Genomic DNA, 16,419 nt, shown 5'->3' with positions numbered 1-16,419 from the left:
GATTCTATAAAATATTAGTAATACATAATGCTAATAACGTGTAATACTTCTATATAGTATATAAATATGGCAAGGACAAATCTGAGGATATTCTATACACTAAATCTAGTACAATTCATTTAATCCGGCATCCAACAGTTTAAAAGTCTGATCATCCAGACCTTTAGGGTATGTTCACGTGACCTAAAAGTGTATTTGCTGCAGATTTGTATTTCCAATCCATGTGTGGCTCCTTGGTGGATTTCACGTCAAGATTTTCGGTGTCACTTCTATACGCGGATTTTAAATCTGAAAAAAATCTGCACCTGTATGAACAGCAGCACAGATTACCATAGAAAAATACGGGACGTGGATTTTCCACGGATGATGTGGCGAAGATTTTGGCACCAAATACGGACCGTACCAGCATACCTGAGGTTAGAGGATACGACATTGAACTGCTCTGTTTTTCAGATATGTCTCCGACTATGCTTATAATGGTTATAAACCGATCTGCCAACACAAGCTGATCCTAGCAATTCAGAAATCACAGCAGGGCTCCGAAACGGCGAGGACCTTCCCACCCTGTTTAATGGAGTGGACAGCAAGCAGAGAGAGAGCCAACATGGCCTTGGACATTCATTGCTTTGATGGTACGTCATTGAGATCCGCAGCTCAACTTTACACCATTGGTGCATAGTCTATATAAATTAGCTAATTTGCATATCTTTTCCCAGGAAGCATTGCCCCACTAGATGGTCTCCACGAGGAAACCAGTACCTTCCAATAGTCTATATATCAATTATCTTCTTGACGGTGTTTCTGAGGGGTTGGCACATGGCACTGGGATTCTCTCTTCTTTGAATCTCTGTGTCCTGCTCCACCCCCTTTAGGCCCTGCTCGGAGTGTTCCTTTAACAGATGAGAATCCCTTTATAAGCAAAGCCTAGCTCTGACTGCCAGTGTAGGGTGTGATGCCAATCTTCAACCATTTTTATGCCTTTTTGCACGTGTAGGCGCTAAGATGTTATGTCCCATCCACTCGTGGACCGATGGCGAGGAGCTGGCAGGGGATGTCCTTCGACACAGGTAGGCCACTGAAGACTGGTAATTCACTCTAGTTAATGGCAGACGTACAGCTGTGTTTTGTCCCCTTTAGGGGGGTGACTGAAGGCTGGAGAGGATGGTCGTTATGTTTAAAGGATGGCGGACAGTGGTCAGAACTGGCGGGCCATGATTATGTCCTGGATCTGATCTCCAATGTGGAATTGCCCAGAGAATTCCCCAAACAGAAATCCTATTTCCTCACTTCCGAAGCAGCGCAGGAGAACATTGAAACGCGCAGCGCGTAAGTATCTTACCGACTGTCACGTTTTACGGACAAGGATAGGAGCGTTCTATAGAGGGCAGGACGTTCTGTTGTGCAAATTGCGGAACGCACGCGGCTGGTACATGTCCGCAAATTGCACATGTACATGAGCGCTTGTAGATAATAGAACAACTCCAATCAGATATCAACAGTGACAACCAGACTTGTGAGTCAGAAATGTGCTCAGAACAGTTGTCAGTTCTTTTCCCACACTCCGCTTATTAAAGGGCTATTCTCATTTTATGAAGTGATGAAGTGTATCTGTAGGATTATGCCAGCACTTTATGATCAGTGGAGATCTGACCTCTAGGACCCCCACCTTTCCACCACTCCAGGCCATCCAGGTGCGCAGGGAACAGCTACCGCTCCCATTTACTTGCATGGGGCAGTGTTGCAGTGCAGAAACTGGGAAGGGGATGCAACACTACATCAGTAGTACATCAGATCCTGACCAGTCATAAAGTGATTACAGGTGCGGGTCCCAGAGGTCAGATCCCCACCAATCAAAAAGTGATTACAGGTGCGGGTCCCTGAAGTCAGATCCTGACCAATCAAAAAGTGAATACAGGTCCCTGAGGTCAGATCCCCACCAATCAAAAAGTGATTACAGGTGCAGGTCCCTGAGGTCAGATCCCGAGATTCCTGACCAGTCATAAAGTAATTACAGGTGCAGGTCCCAGAGGTCAGATCCTGACCAATCAAAAAGTGATTTTAGGTGAGGGTCCCAGAGGTCAGATCCTGACCAATCAAAAAGTGATTTTAGGTGAGGGTCCCAGAGGTCAGATCCTGACCAATCAAAAAGTGATTACAGGTGCAGGTCCCTTAGGCCCCCTGCACACGAACGTGTGCGCCCAGTGGTCGTGCTGCGGCCCGCAAAATGCGGGCCGCAATGCACGAACACAGTCCGTGGGACAGCCACAGCGGATCGCTGACCCATTCACTAGAATGGGTCCGCGATCCGGCAGTTCCGCAAAAAGATAGGACATGTTCTATATTTTTGCGGAACGGAAGTACGGGACGAAACCCCACGGAAGCACTCCGTAGGGTTCCGTTCCGTACCATTCCGCATCTCCGGATCTGCGGACCCATTCAAGTGAATGGGTCCGCATCCGTGATGCGGAATGCCCACGGAACGGCACCCGTGTATTGCGGATTCGCAAATGCGGTCCGCAATACAGCAACGGGAAGCACACGTTCGTGTGCAGGGGGCCTTGGGGTCAGATCCTGACCAATCAAAAAGTGATTACAGGTGCGGGTCCCAGATGTCGGATCTCGACCATTCATATTTTTTCTGTATGTTTCCATGTGCAGTGTAAAAACAGAGAACGTTGATGCATCTGTAGATCATAGAGACAAAGAGCAATATTCATACCTATCCATGTGTTGATGTAATATCACTGGTGAATAGAAATGTCTTCCCCTGGTACCAACCTCTCTGTATTCGCCTTTATTTCATAGGGTGTTTGGGAACAAGTCTGAGATGGATGAAAACGTCCCTCCACCACCTATGATGAAAGCGCCATCTCTACCACCGCAGGGGGTTCCAGAGTCAGAAGGTTATTACAGTCATGGTGAGGAAACCTGTAATAAAGCTGCATTTCGTGTTTCCAATTTTAGCAACACAATGGAAGCCATAGAATGCTTGATAAAGTACTTCTTTCCTCTCTGCAGTTCTTGCTTTATGTTTGGGCATTGACTTACAGTAAATCTAGAGCCATAGAGGTGAACTGCTTCTCCTGCCTACAGTCACATTGTCAAAATATCAGCCACCACTAGGGGGAGCTCACTGCACGCATTTATACAGCTCCCACAGAATGCAACGGTAGCTGAATACATCCAAGTGCAGTGAGCTCCCCCTAGTGGTAGCTGGATGCAAATAGAAGTAACATCAGTTATAAAATTTATGAGCACAGTATTTTTGCTTGTATTACCGTAGTTAAAAAGGATGATGTACAAGGACAATGAAATAATCAGATAATGCTGTGATAACCGGGTTTTAATTGACTGGACTAGTTCTCTTTATCCCAGCAGATTCAGACACGTTCAGCGAGCCGCCTTCACAGAAAGGCATGGATCATTACTTAGACAGCCTGTTTGATCCCGTTCTGTCCTATGGAAATGGGGTAAGAGTTGGTGTGATCTCCAGGTAGTAATTTGCAGTCAGTCCAGTGCTTTCTGCTGGCTTAGCATGCCCCCCCCCCGCCTCGCCCAGTTTCCCCATATACACTCACCTAAAGAATTATTAGGAACACCTGTTCTATTTCTCATTAATGCAATTATCTAGTCAACCAATCACATGGCAGTTGCTTCAATGCATTTAGGGGGGTGCTCCTGGTCAAGACAATCTCCTGAACTCCAAACTGAATGTCAGAATGGGAAAGAAAGGTGATTTAAGCAATTTTGAGCGTGGCATGGTTGTTGGTGCCAGACGGGCCGGTCTGAGTATTTCACAATCTGCTTAGTTACTGGGATTTTCACGCACAACCATTTCTAGGGTTTACAAAGAATGGTGTGAAAAGGGAAAAACATCCAGTATGCGGCCGTCCTGTGGGCGAAGATGCCTTGTGGATGCGAGAGGTCAGAGGAGAATGGGCCGACTGATTCAAGCTGATAGAAGATCAACGTTGACTGAAATAACCACTCGTTACAACCGAGGTCTGCAGCAAAGCATTTGTGAAGCCACAACACGCACAACCTTGAGGCGGATGGGCTACAACAGCAGAAGACCCCACCGGGTACCACTCATCTCCACTACAAATAGGAAAAAGAGGCTACAATTTGCACGAGCTCACCAAAACTGGACTGTTGAAGACTGTAAAGATGTTGCCTGGTCTGATGAGTCTCGATTTCTGTTGAGACATTCAAATGGTAGAGTCCGAATTTGGGGTAAACAGAATGAGAACATGTATCCATCCTCTGATGGCTACTTCCAGCAGGATAATGCACCATGTCACAAAGCTCGAATCATTTCACATTGGTTTCTTGAACATGACAATGAGTTCACTGTACTAAAATGGCCCCCACAGTCACCAGATCTCAACCCAATAGAGCATCTTTGGGATGTGGTGGAACGGGAGCTTCGTGCCCTGGATGTGCATCCCTCAAATCTCCATCAACTGCAAGATGCGATCCTATCAATATGGGCCAACATTTCTAAAGAATGCTATCAGCACCTTGTGGAATCAATGCCACGTAGAATTAAGGCAGTTCTGAAGGCAAAAGGGGGTCCAACACCGTATTAGTATGGGGGCACTAATAATTCTTTAGGTGAGTGTATACGTGCGACAATCACTCCCAGGCAATGCAAAGTTCAACGCCCCAAATTTTTGTTGTTAATTTTTAAATTACGCAAAATAAATTTTATTTTAAATTTATTAAAAAATTTACAGCCACCACTAGGGGGAAGCTCAATGCATAGAAATATATGCAGTTATAGTTTGCTGGTAGCTGAAATAATCTCTTTGCATTGAGCCTCCCCTAGGGGCGGCTGTGTGAAAAATTCACCAGGGCCCCCTCCTCCAGGTCCCATAGCAGTTGCATTATTTGCCTCCATTGAAAGTACTCCACTGGCTGAAAGCCTGTTCCAGCTTTTGATGTGGATCCATGATGAACTCTGCAACACTTTTGCTGCAAACCCATATGAATGCGCCCTATACATTGCATACATTGGCATGCTGTGGAATTGAAGTCTGCACTTGTCAGTCAAGTTCTGTACGGATTCCATTGCGAACAATTTTCCACAGCATTATTTTCGTTTTTAATTTCACCCACTTTGCTGCCACGGTAAATGCTGCAGATTTTCTGCGTGCAATTCCAAGGTGTCAAATCTGTCTTGTATCCGCCATACCCTAACAGTTTAGACCAGCTTCTGCTTGGGTGCACTGCACCAGTGCAATGTAAGAACTATGCCTTCCACAATGTCACACAGCCGAAAAAGAATGGGGAGATTCTAACGAGCTCTAGACCCTGAACTTTAAATGCAGCTCTGGCTGTGACTAGAGAAGATAACACTATGTAACTCCAAGTCACTATCAGTACAGCAAGTCACTCAATACTCTGCGTATAAGAAGTTGCTCATAATAGAAGGTATGCTGAAATCCATCAGACACCAGATCTCTGTGAACTGGGTCAATGCGCTCCACACTGGGCAGCACTGTATCCTGTTACACCCCTCTATCCTGTACAATCCTCATACTGCATTTGAACCAGATTTTGAAAGTCGATCATTTTGGGCCTTATAGCTACAAATACGTTATATCTCTGTGCCTTTGTCCCCACGACAACTCTTCCTGCTCCTGCACTATATCAGGTCTGTGTTATCGTTAGGTGACTGGGCCTCATAGCCACCAGTCAGATCTCTTCTTGGAATGTATTTTTTTTTACCTTTGCAGGGCAGGAGGTGTTGTCATAGGGGCATGGACGGACAAGCTCTTCTTGCAGGAGGACTTCAGCTTCTGATATAACCTTGCCGTTACATTCAGAAAACCAGCCCTTCTGTCTATATAATATTGTGTATTACGGCGCTGGCAGGGCAGGACTTACGTAGGCACAATGGTATCCTGCTGCCACCTGATCTCCTTCATCTCGCTCATATCATGTTCCAGCTCATCCCTGTGTGGGTATAGGCCACTTACCTGCATCTCTTCTGCCCTGTAGGATCTGGAAAAGCTGACCGCAATGTCCCAAAAAATGAAAGGTGGCGGAGGCGTGGGAGGCAGGGATGGCACAGGGGTACCCGGAGAATCCACTTTACCTGGTGAGGCATCACACCGTACAGGTAAGTGCAATTCTACTGGCTTTAATATGATGTCCGGTATATCCCTCATATATCCTTCATTGCTTTCTGTAGAGAAGAGCATGTACACTCAGCAACAAGCTTATATCAACCAGCAGGCCATGATACTGGTGAGTATATCCAGACTGACAATATCTGCTGCCATAGGTACCACCATACTACTGCAAACGGGTCCAATGCTATCCCATTAGTATAATGCATCCCGAGGGTTCATGTGTATGGGGAGGACTGGGTCAGATAGCTTATCTCATGTGTATGGCCGGCTGTAGAGAGGAGAGAAGAGCAGGGTCAGTGTCTACTTGCATGCAGGTGGGCGACTGGATGACTAAAGACAGTTCTTCGTAGCCTCTCTCATGGTTGACTACGGTCCATGTTCCTTGTAAATTCATTGTTTTTCTTTGTAGGCAGGGTCCTCACTGTTGGTCATAGATCATGAGAGTCCTATAATTCAGTTACCTGTCCATGTGTTGGGTTTACTGCTCACCCCTTTTTATTAACTGGTTGCCCCATTTATATCTCCAGGCCCAGCAGATGACCATGCAGGCCATGGCTCTGCAGCAGCAAATGGTCAGCAATTCCTCTGTAGGTCCTTCCGTGTCCGGCACCCCAAAACACAGCTTCAGGACTCCATCCAGCAGAGGCAATTCTTACAGGGTGACGCCTACAGTGGCCCCGATGCCCAGGACTGGGGAGCCAAGCCAGGTAAATGGCGGGCATTAGAGATATCCTGGAAAGCACAATTTGAGTGACTGACCAAACTTTTCTGCTAATTAGGATATGTCCACACATGATGTAAAAAAAATACTTGCAGATTTTATTGTGGATTTTGATGCTGAATTTGCTGTGGATCATCCACTCTATAATCTGCCCGTTTTAATGATTTTGCGGCTAATTTCATCCTATGCATTGCAAAGGGTGAAAGAGTTAACTTGTGGATTTAAAGGGAACCTGTCACCGGGATTTTGTGTATAGAGCTGAGGACATGGGTTGCTAGATGGCCGCTAGCACATCCGCAATATTTAGTCCCCATAGCTCTGTGTGCTTTTATTGTATAAAAAAAACTGATTTGATACATATGCAAATTAACCTGTTCCTGACTCCTCTCACCTACAGGACTCATCTCAGGTTAATTTGCACATGTATCAAATCGTTTTTATACACAATAAAAGCACACAGAGCTATGGGGACTGGGTATTGCGGATGTGCTAGCGGCCATCTAGCAGCCCATGTCCTCAGCTCTATACACAAAATCCCGGTGACAGGTTCCCTTTAAAATCTGCACCACACATGAACTTGATGAAATTTCACCTGCTTTGCTGCAACTGTAATACGCTGCAGATTTTTTGTAGTGATATTTGATATTATCATGCAGTAAAATGCAGGAGGGCACGTCTAATTCTATGTTCTCATATACGTACTAGAGAAATGTCGTGAATGGATCTTCCTACAGGACCCAAACACCCCCAAACAGAGGGAGCTCCTTCAGTCAAAGGCCGGGTGAGTTCGCATTATAGGGGTTGTCATAGGTATACAGACATTATACAGGGCCATTCCAAAACTACAATTTCGAGCATGCTCTGATAGCCGCAGGCTGGCAGTCATAGTTTTGCAACAGCAGGAGGTCCCATGTGACTACCAACCAGTCCTATAACATTGTCATTGCAGGCCCCTCCAACCAGGTGAGGCAGGAAGATCTCGCCCATCACAGCGCGCTAAATTCAGAACATTTTCCCGAACCATCACACAACATTAAGGACATCATAAACCAGTACAAACTGCCGGGAGTGACCAGACCTCCACCTGTTCCTGTAAGGTGAGTCACTTGACCTCCAGTCCTATGGGTTAGTGTTTTGCAACCAGAGTTAAAACTACAACTCCCAACATGGCTGCCATCTGCAGATTGTACACCTGTGCTCACGGACTAGGATGGCTGATGTTTGTATAATTACGAAATAATTTTTTTGGTTTATATAGGAAGGAGCCCCCTAAAATTTTTGGAAGGAAAATGGACCCACACGAGGAAGCTTTAAAGATACTTAAAGGGCAAATGTCTAATCGACCACTTGCTGGACCTTCACCGGTCTCCAATATGTCTTATGTCCCTAAGGTAACCAGAAGCGCCAAAAAACTGCTTCAACATCTCTCACTGTGGAGGACTTGGCAAATCCTTGCAATAGACTGATTTAAATGGGAATTGTGTAATACTTCATTTCCCCTGTGGTGGCACTGCAGGGAAACTAAACACCTGCTATACCACAGATCACAGTTGATTAGTGGTGGACCACCAGCAATACCTTGTGATCAGCTTTTATTACCAATACCTAAAATAGAGGGTGAGAGGGGGATCTTTTACAAGGGATGGAGAAGGAAGAGGGTCAACAAGGTCTGCACCGTCCTATTGTGGGGGCAACCAGCAATAGGAGTTGAATTTAGATTTATTTTTGTTAGGATGACTCTTTTTAGGAGATGGAGATCATTTGTTTCATGCAGAGCTCCAAATGCCTTGTTTTCTTTTCACATAGTCATTGAGTCAATTTTCTCTTCCTGCAGCCACCACTAGGGGGAGCTTACTGTAGACTGGTTTATCATTGAGTAAAATGCGAGTTATTGAGTTCAATGGGAGCTCCTCCTAGTGGTGGCTGCAGGCATCTAGAATTTTACCTTTATGACTATGAAGGTAATTTGGAGCTCTGTGGCAGAAAAATTGATCTCTGACCCTGATAAAGATATATTAGGAAATTAATGAGCATACCATTTTGGTACTAAAAATGTAATATTTATAGATGGAGGTCTGTGTGACATCAAGATCCCTTAAACAAGTCAGTCTATATCCACAGTTTCTGATTTCCTGACTTTATTTCTGTTGATAATTTAGGCTTCTAGAGACACTGTTGCTTTGGTAAGACCCGTCCCCAGCATCAGACATAAGAAGCCCGCCAGCCTACCGCCGGTCAGCGCCGTCAGACCCACCACAGCCCCCGCAGGTAATGCCTACACATGGTAATATAAGATTTTTATGAGTTCTGTAACTGAATACTGAAGGCACATGAACTTGGACAGGTTTGTCCATGTAACAAAATGAGGCAAAAATAAAATACTACCCATAAAAATGAGGATTTCAAGACTAAAAGTTCATGTTTTATGGACATGCGATCAAATTACATATCAGACAACTTGGCAGCTGAAGGCATCTGTGTTGGTCCCATGTTCATGGCAGTTGCAGAGAGGCTTCGCTCTGCTCTCTCTGCAACTGCCGCACCCTGTGTACTTTGATTGACAGGACCAGGAAGTGTGAACGCCATCAGGCTTGGCCCTGTCAAAATGGAGAGGGCGCGGCATTATTAGAGAGAGCAGAGACTCTAGGTGTAATGGTAACGCCCCCGTTGCTCCTAGAGGCTCATTTGCATATATTAAAACTTCAATTTTCTCATCAATGTGGGCACATATGAACATGGGACCAACACAGATGCCTTCAGCTGCCAAGCGCACATGTAACAGGTCAGCCGGTGTCATAGGTGCAAATCTGCGGACAGGGAACGTTTCCCAGTATATAAGTATATCGTGGAATTGCTATGCATGCAGTTCACCAATATATGAAAATGATGGGGTCATTATGGAACAAAGACTTGATAACAGCTCTTGTATTTGGGTAGTGCAGGTATGTATCCTTTTATTTCTGTGCCCTGCAGCGTCAGTGTCACGGGAGCTGTCAGAGGAGCAAGAAAATATCCAGACACAGTTGCATCGGCAGTACAGCGAGGAGTTTTACACCTACAGAAACGTGTCCTGGAGGATCTACATCAGGAAAGAGGTGAGATCCCCCACTTGAGAAAGCTGGGTGAAAACCAATTTGGCCACCTCTGCAGGTCTCATATGCTTATCCTTAAAGGAGTTGTCTCACTTCAGCAAATGGCATTTATCATGTAGAGAAAGTTAACAGAAGGCACTTACTAATGTATTGTGATTGTCCATATTGCCTCATTTGCTGGCTTTATTCATTTTTCCATCACATTATACAATGTTGGTATCCAAGGGTTACAGACCACTCTGCAATCCTGCGGCGGTGGTCGTGCTTGGAAAAAGCAGGACCATGGGAGGGTGACAAGGCACGCATGCGCAGCATCTCCTGTCCTGGCCACCTTGGCCCAAAGGATATGAGCAGTGTATAATGCAATGGAAAAACGAAACAAGCCATCAAAGAAGGCAATATGGACAATCACAATACATTACTAAGTGCCTTGTATTACCTTTCTCTACATTTGCTGAAGTCCGACAACCCCTTTAAAGGGGTTCTCCAGGAATTAAGAAAATGAAAATACTTAAAGAGGACCTTTCACCGATTCTTACCCTATGAACTAAGTATACAGACATGTGGAGCGGCGCCCGGGGATCTCTCTGCACTTACTATTATCCCCGGGCGCCGCTCCGTTCTCCTGCTATGCCCTCCGGTATCTCCGTTCCCTAAGTTATGGTAGGCGGAGTCTGCCCTAGCGCTGGCCAATCGCATTGCAGAGCTCACAGCCTGGGAGAAAATAACCTCCCAGGCTGTGAGCTCTGCGCTGCGATTGGCCAGCGCTAGGGCAGACTCCGCCTACCATAACTTAGGGACTGGTATCTCCGCCTACTATAACTTAGTGAGCGGAGATACCGGAGGGCATAACGGGAGAACGGAGCGGCGCCCGGGGATAATAGTAAGTGCAGTGAGATCCCCGGGCGCCGCTCCACATGTCTGTATAGTTAGTTCATAGGGTAAGAATCGGTGAAAGGTCCTCTTTAATTATTACTTTTATTACAAACCGGATTCCAAAAAAGTTGGGACACTATACAAATCGTGAATAAAAACTGAATGCAATGATGTGGAGGTGCCAACTTCTAATATTTTATTCAGAATAGAACATAAATCACGGAACAAAAGTTTAAACTGAGAAAATGTACCATTTTAAGGGAAAAAATATGTTGAATCAGAATTTCATGGTGTCAACAAATCCCCAAAAAGTTGGGACGAGGCCATTTTCACCACTGTGTGGCATCTCCCCTTCTTCTTACAACACTCAACAGACGTCTGGGGACCGAGGAGACCAGTTTCTCAAGTTTAGAAATAGGAATGCTCTCCCATTCTTGTCTAATACAGGCCTCTAACTGTTCAATCGTCTTGAGCCTTCTTTGTTGCACCTTCCTCTTTATGATGCGCCAAATGTTCTCTATAGGTGAAAGATCTGGACTGCAGACTGGCCATTTCAGGTCCCGGATCCTTCTCCTACGCAGCCATGATGTTGTGATTGATGCAGAATGTGGTCTGGCATTATCTTGTTGAAAAATGCAGGGTCTTCCCTGAAAGAGATGACGTCTGGATGGGAGCAGATGTTGTTCTAGAACCTGAATATATTTTTCTGCATTGATGGTGCCTTTCCAGACATGCAAGCTGCCCATGCCACACGCACTCATGCAACCCCATACCATCAGAGATGCAGGCTTCTGAACTGAGCGTTGATAACAACTTGGGTTGTCCTTGTCCTCTTTGGTCCGGATGACATGGCGTCCCAGATTTCCAAAAAGAACTTCGAATCGTGACTCGTCTGACCACAGAACAGTCTTCCATTTTGCCACACTCCATTTTAAATGATCCCTGGCCCAGTGAAAATGCCTGAGCTTGTGGATCTTGCTTAGAAATGGCTTCTTCTTTGCACTGTAGAGTTTCAGCTGGCAACGGCGGATGGCACGGTGGATTGTGTTCACTGACAATGGTTTCTGGGAGTATTCCTGAGCCCATTCTGTGATTTCCTTTACAGTAGCATTCCTGTTTGTGGTGCAGTGTCGTTTAAGGGCCCGGAGATCACGGGCATCCAGTATGGTTTTACCGCCTTGACCCTTACGCACAGAGATTGTTCCAGATTCTCTGAATCTTCGGATGATGTTATGCACAGTTGATGATGATAGATGCAAAGTCTTTGCAATTTTTCGCTGGGTAACACCTTTCTGATATTGCTCCACTATCTTTCTGCGCAACATTGTGGGAATTGGTGATCCTCTACCCATCTTGGCTTCTGAGAGACACTGCCACTCTGAGAAGCTCTTTTTATACCCAATCATGTTGCCAATTGACCTAATTAGTGTTAATTGGTCTTCCAGCTCTTCGTTATGCTCAAATTTACTTTTTCCAGCCTCTTATTGCTACTTGTCCCAACTTTTTTGGGATTTGTTGACACCGTGAAATTTTGAATCAACGTATTTTTCCTTTAAAATTATACATTTACTCGGATTAAACGTTTGATCTGTCATCTACGTTCTATTACAAATAAAATATTGACATTTGCCATCTCCACATCATTGCATTCAGTTTTTATTCACAATTTGTTTAGTGTCACAACTTTTTTGGAATCCGGTTTGTACTTATAAATATATTCCCAAATACCTATCATTAGTTATAATGGCTCGTTTTGTCTAGGAAGTAATCATCAGGAAAAATAAAATGGCCGCTGTCCTATTAGTCCACACAAAATCTGTCCTAATCTCACAGAAGGACAAGTTACTTCAAAGCACTGAGCTAAAGAGCTGCCTCCTCCTCCTCTCTGCTTGTCAGGGATTATGATCCTGAATACAGCTGATAACATCTTCTGCTGAATCTCTGTAGGAATGGAGTTCATGAGAAGACATGAAGTACAGAGAGAAGGGTGGGATGTAGTAATGAGCAGCAGCACTTGTATGCAGTATCCATTACCACAGTCTGTCCTCCCTGTACTTCATGTCTCCTCATGAGCTCCATTCCTACAGAAATTCAGCTGAAGATTTTATCAGCTGTATTCAGGATCATAATCCCTGAAAGGAGGATGAGGCAGCTCTTTAGCTCAGTGTCCTGAAGTAACTTGTCCTGCTGTGTGATTAGGATAGGTTTTGTGTGTACTAATAGGACGGTGGCCATTTTATTTCTCCTAATGATTGCTCCCCAGCCAAAACGAGCCATTATAACTAATGTAAGGTATTTGGGAATATATTTATAATGAAGTCATATTTAAGTATTTTCATTTTCTTAATTCCTGGAGAACCCCTTATAGTTTTCCAAGGCTCCTGAATGGCAATCCAGCCCTGATATCGACAATATTGTGGGAGGTCACTGTAAAACAGATCTACCATTCAGGATTATAATTTTCACTATGGGGAGATGTCAACAGGTTTGATCCTCCTGCAGGTTTTCTACCCCCGAGACAGCATCAACAACCCACTAATCCTGGACCTCATCTTCAAGCAGGTGAGACTCCAGATCTTCATAGTCTACCAGCCCAAGCATGTATATATTTTAAATGGCGAGCCTGCACATCTGTTTATTGAAAGAGCTTGATGGAAGTTGTGGTTCCCAACAACCAAAGAGCCACATGTTGCAGACCACTGGCCCAGCATTTCCTTATTTGCCAGCCTGTTCTCTACTACAGATCATCAACGACACCTTGTCCGAGAGCTGCATCAGGATCAACCAGGAGGAGAGACAGAAAATGAGATCTCTCTTAGGTGAGTGCACAGCCATGCACATAATGCATTCCCCGGAAGGATGATGCATTGACGATTATATGATTATAAACCTTCCAATGGCCTCTTCCTGATCATCCACTCCCCAGGGGATCTCACTATCTCTGTACTCAGTGAATTGTCTGTAGATTAATTTATACCGATAACCAAGTGACTACAATAAGAACCCTACGACCCACATATGACATGGCGTAGTCTGCGGGCTGATACTGGTATATAAAATTAAGGGAACCAGCAGCGAGGAAATTACTATTAGCACTGCAGCCAAACAAATTACAATTCCAAGTGTATGGCCACCATTTTACAGTCTATATACTGAATAATCTAATAACAGTCACTCTGTACATACATTAAGTTACTTATCCTGTACTGATCCTGAGTTACATCCTGTATTATACTCCAGAGCTGCACTCACTATTCTGCTGGTGCAGTCACGGTGTACATACATTACATTACTTATCCTGTACTGATCCTGAGTTACATCCTGTATTATACTCCAGAGCTGCACTCACTATTCTGCTGGTGCAGTCACTGTGTACATACATTACATTACTTATCCTGTACTGATCCTGAGTTACATCCTGTATTATACTCCAGAGCTGCACTCACTATTCTGCTGGTGGAATCCCTGTGTACATACATTACTTATCCTGTACAGATCCTGAGTTATATCCTGTATTATACCCCAGAGCTGCACTCACTATTCTGCTGGTGCAGTCACTGTGTACATACATTACTTATCCTGTACTGATCCTGAGTTACATCCTGTATTATACTCCAGAGCTGCACTCACTAGTCTGCTGGTGCAGTCACTATGTACATACATTACTTATCCTGTACTGATCCTGAGTTACCTCCTGTATTATACTCCACAGCTGCACTCACTATTCTGCTGGTGCCATCACTGTGTACATACATTACATTACTTATCCTGTACTGATCCTCAGTTACATCCTGTATTATACTCCAGAGCTGTACTCACTATTCTGCTGGTGCAGTCCCTGTGTACATACATTACATTACTTATCCTGTAATGATCCTGAGTTACATCCTGTATTATACTTCAGAGCTGCACTCACTATTCTGCTGGTGCCATCACTGTGTACACACAGTACATTTGTTTTTTTTAGCTTAAGGTGACTGTGATTTCCCTTTATCCATTTGACAATGATGGGAAACAGAAGTCACCAAGTCCTGGCGGAGGACCATCTCAGAGTAGGAGATCAGCATTTTGGTGACATGGGGCCATGACGATGATGATGCTGAAGTAATCAGATTTTCTCACTTGTAGAATAACCCTCCTATCTTTGATGTTCACAGCGGAGTACAGGGTGGATTCAGTCAATGCCATTGCAGATGACAAAGTAAAAAAAAAGGTGGTGTCCGCTGCCCGGGAGGAGTGGGAAGTGTATTTCTCAAGGCTTTTCCCGGCTGCTGTGAGTTCCTCATAAGTATGGCGTGTCTTATCTCACCAGTAACTTCAGAACTTCAGTGGCAGCTCCTTTTCTTCTATAGGGCAGTGTCGGCACCGGTGTGCAGATTCTCGGGGTTTCTCATATTGGAATAAAGCTCCTGAAGATGCTGAAGAGCGGAGGCAACACCCCGGAACAGCTGCGAGTCCTGAGGAGTTACAGGTATGTGGGGGCTGAGCTTCATACAGCGGCTATAACCTGTCAACACTAGGGGGCAGTACGAGGCAGTAAAGTTTGGACTACTTTCCCATTCTGCTGTACACATCCTTGCCTTCTTTCTCACTCTGTAGTTACACGGATATCATGTTTGTCACCGTACTTTCTAAGAACATGCTGGAGTTTAACATGACCAATGAGAAGCTTATCCTGTTCTCGTCGAGGTCCAGTCAGGTGAAGGGCCTGGTAGATTGCTTCTTAATGGAGCTCAAGAAGGTAAGTGGCCATAGGTGTGAAGATTAGTACAAGGATGGCCGTTGTTAGTGCAGCATCAGCTGTAGTGATCACAAACACCAGCTCCATCTACGTATAGATTGTATAGATTACGTTCTGCAACGTTCTAATATACTTTTTCTTTATTTAAATGTTTTAAATGTTTTAATTAGTTATTATTTTAACCACTTCAGCCCCTATAGCTTAAACACCCTTAATGACCAGGCCACTTTTTACACTTCTGACCTACACTACTTTGACCGTTTATTGCTCGGTCATCCAACTTACCACCCAAATGAATTTTACCTCCTTTTCTTCTCACTAATAGAGCTTTCATTTGGTGGTATTTCATTGCTGCTGACATTTTTACTTTTTTTTGTTATTAATCGAAATTTAACGATTTTTTTTGCAAAAAAATGTCATTTTTCACTTTCAGTTGTAGAATTTTGCAAGAAAAACGACATCCATATATCATTTTTTCTCTAAATTTATTGTTCTACATGTCTTTGATAAAAAAAAAATGTTTGGGTAAAAAAAAAAATGGTTTGGGTAAAAGTTATAGCGTTTACAAACTATGGTACAAAAATGGGAATTTCCGCTTTTTGAAGCAGCTCTGACTTTCTGAGCACCTGTCATGTTTCCTGAGGTTCTACAATGCCCAGACAGTACAAACACCCCACAAATGACCCCATTTCGGAAAGTAGACACCCTAAGGTATTCGCTGATGGGCATAGTAAGTTCATCGAACTTTTTATTTTTTGTCACAAGTTAGCGGAAAATTATGATTTTTTTTTTTTTCTTACAAAGTCTCATATTCCACTAACTTGTGACAAAAAATAAAAACTTCTATGAACT

General features: G+C 44.2%; 1 protein-coding gene across 1 annotated transcript in view; it reads left to right on the top strand.

Moving 5' to 3' along the window:
- MYO15A (myosin XVA) overlaps positions 1-16,419 on the top strand; it is an 88,041-nt gene that overhangs the window by 58,468 nt on the left and 13,154 nt on the right. The window contains exons 27-44 of the mRNA XM_040441412.1: positions 454-632; positions 995-1,067; positions 1,138-1,326; positions 2,806-2,918; positions 3,379-3,470; positions 6,004-6,124; positions 6,197-6,252; positions 6,665-6,844; positions 7,564-7,639; positions 7,808-7,955; positions 8,117-8,249; positions 9,018-9,126; positions 9,832-9,953; positions 13,329-13,388; positions 13,570-13,645; positions 14,984-15,099; positions 15,179-15,297; positions 15,426-15,567. Of these exons, the coding sequence (XP_040297346.1) occupies positions 454-632; positions 995-1,067; positions 1,138-1,326; positions 2,806-2,918; positions 3,379-3,470; positions 6,004-6,124; positions 6,197-6,252; positions 6,665-6,844; positions 7,564-7,639; positions 7,808-7,955; positions 8,117-8,249; positions 9,018-9,126; positions 9,832-9,953; positions 13,329-13,388; positions 13,570-13,645; positions 14,984-15,099; positions 15,179-15,297; positions 15,426-15,567 (2,104 nt within the window). The remainder of the gene's footprint in view (positions 1-453; positions 633-994; positions 1,068-1,137; positions 1,327-2,805; positions 2,919-3,378; positions 3,471-6,003; positions 6,125-6,196; positions 6,253-6,664; positions 6,845-7,563; positions 7,640-7,807; positions 7,956-8,116; positions 8,250-9,017; positions 9,127-9,831; positions 9,954-13,328; positions 13,389-13,569; positions 13,646-14,983; positions 15,100-15,178; positions 15,298-15,425; positions 15,568-16,419) is intronic.

The sequence above is a fragment of the Bufo bufo genome, chromosome 7 (assembly GCF_905171765.1).
Source record: "Bufo bufo chromosome 7, aBufBuf1.1, whole genome shotgun sequence".
Taxonomy (NCBI): domain Eukaryota; kingdom Metazoa; phylum Chordata; class Amphibia; order Anura; family Bufonidae; genus Bufo; species Bufo bufo.
The sequence above is the reverse complement of the archived record's forward strand: the minus strand, read 5'-3'. Positions and strand labels throughout refer to the sequence as shown.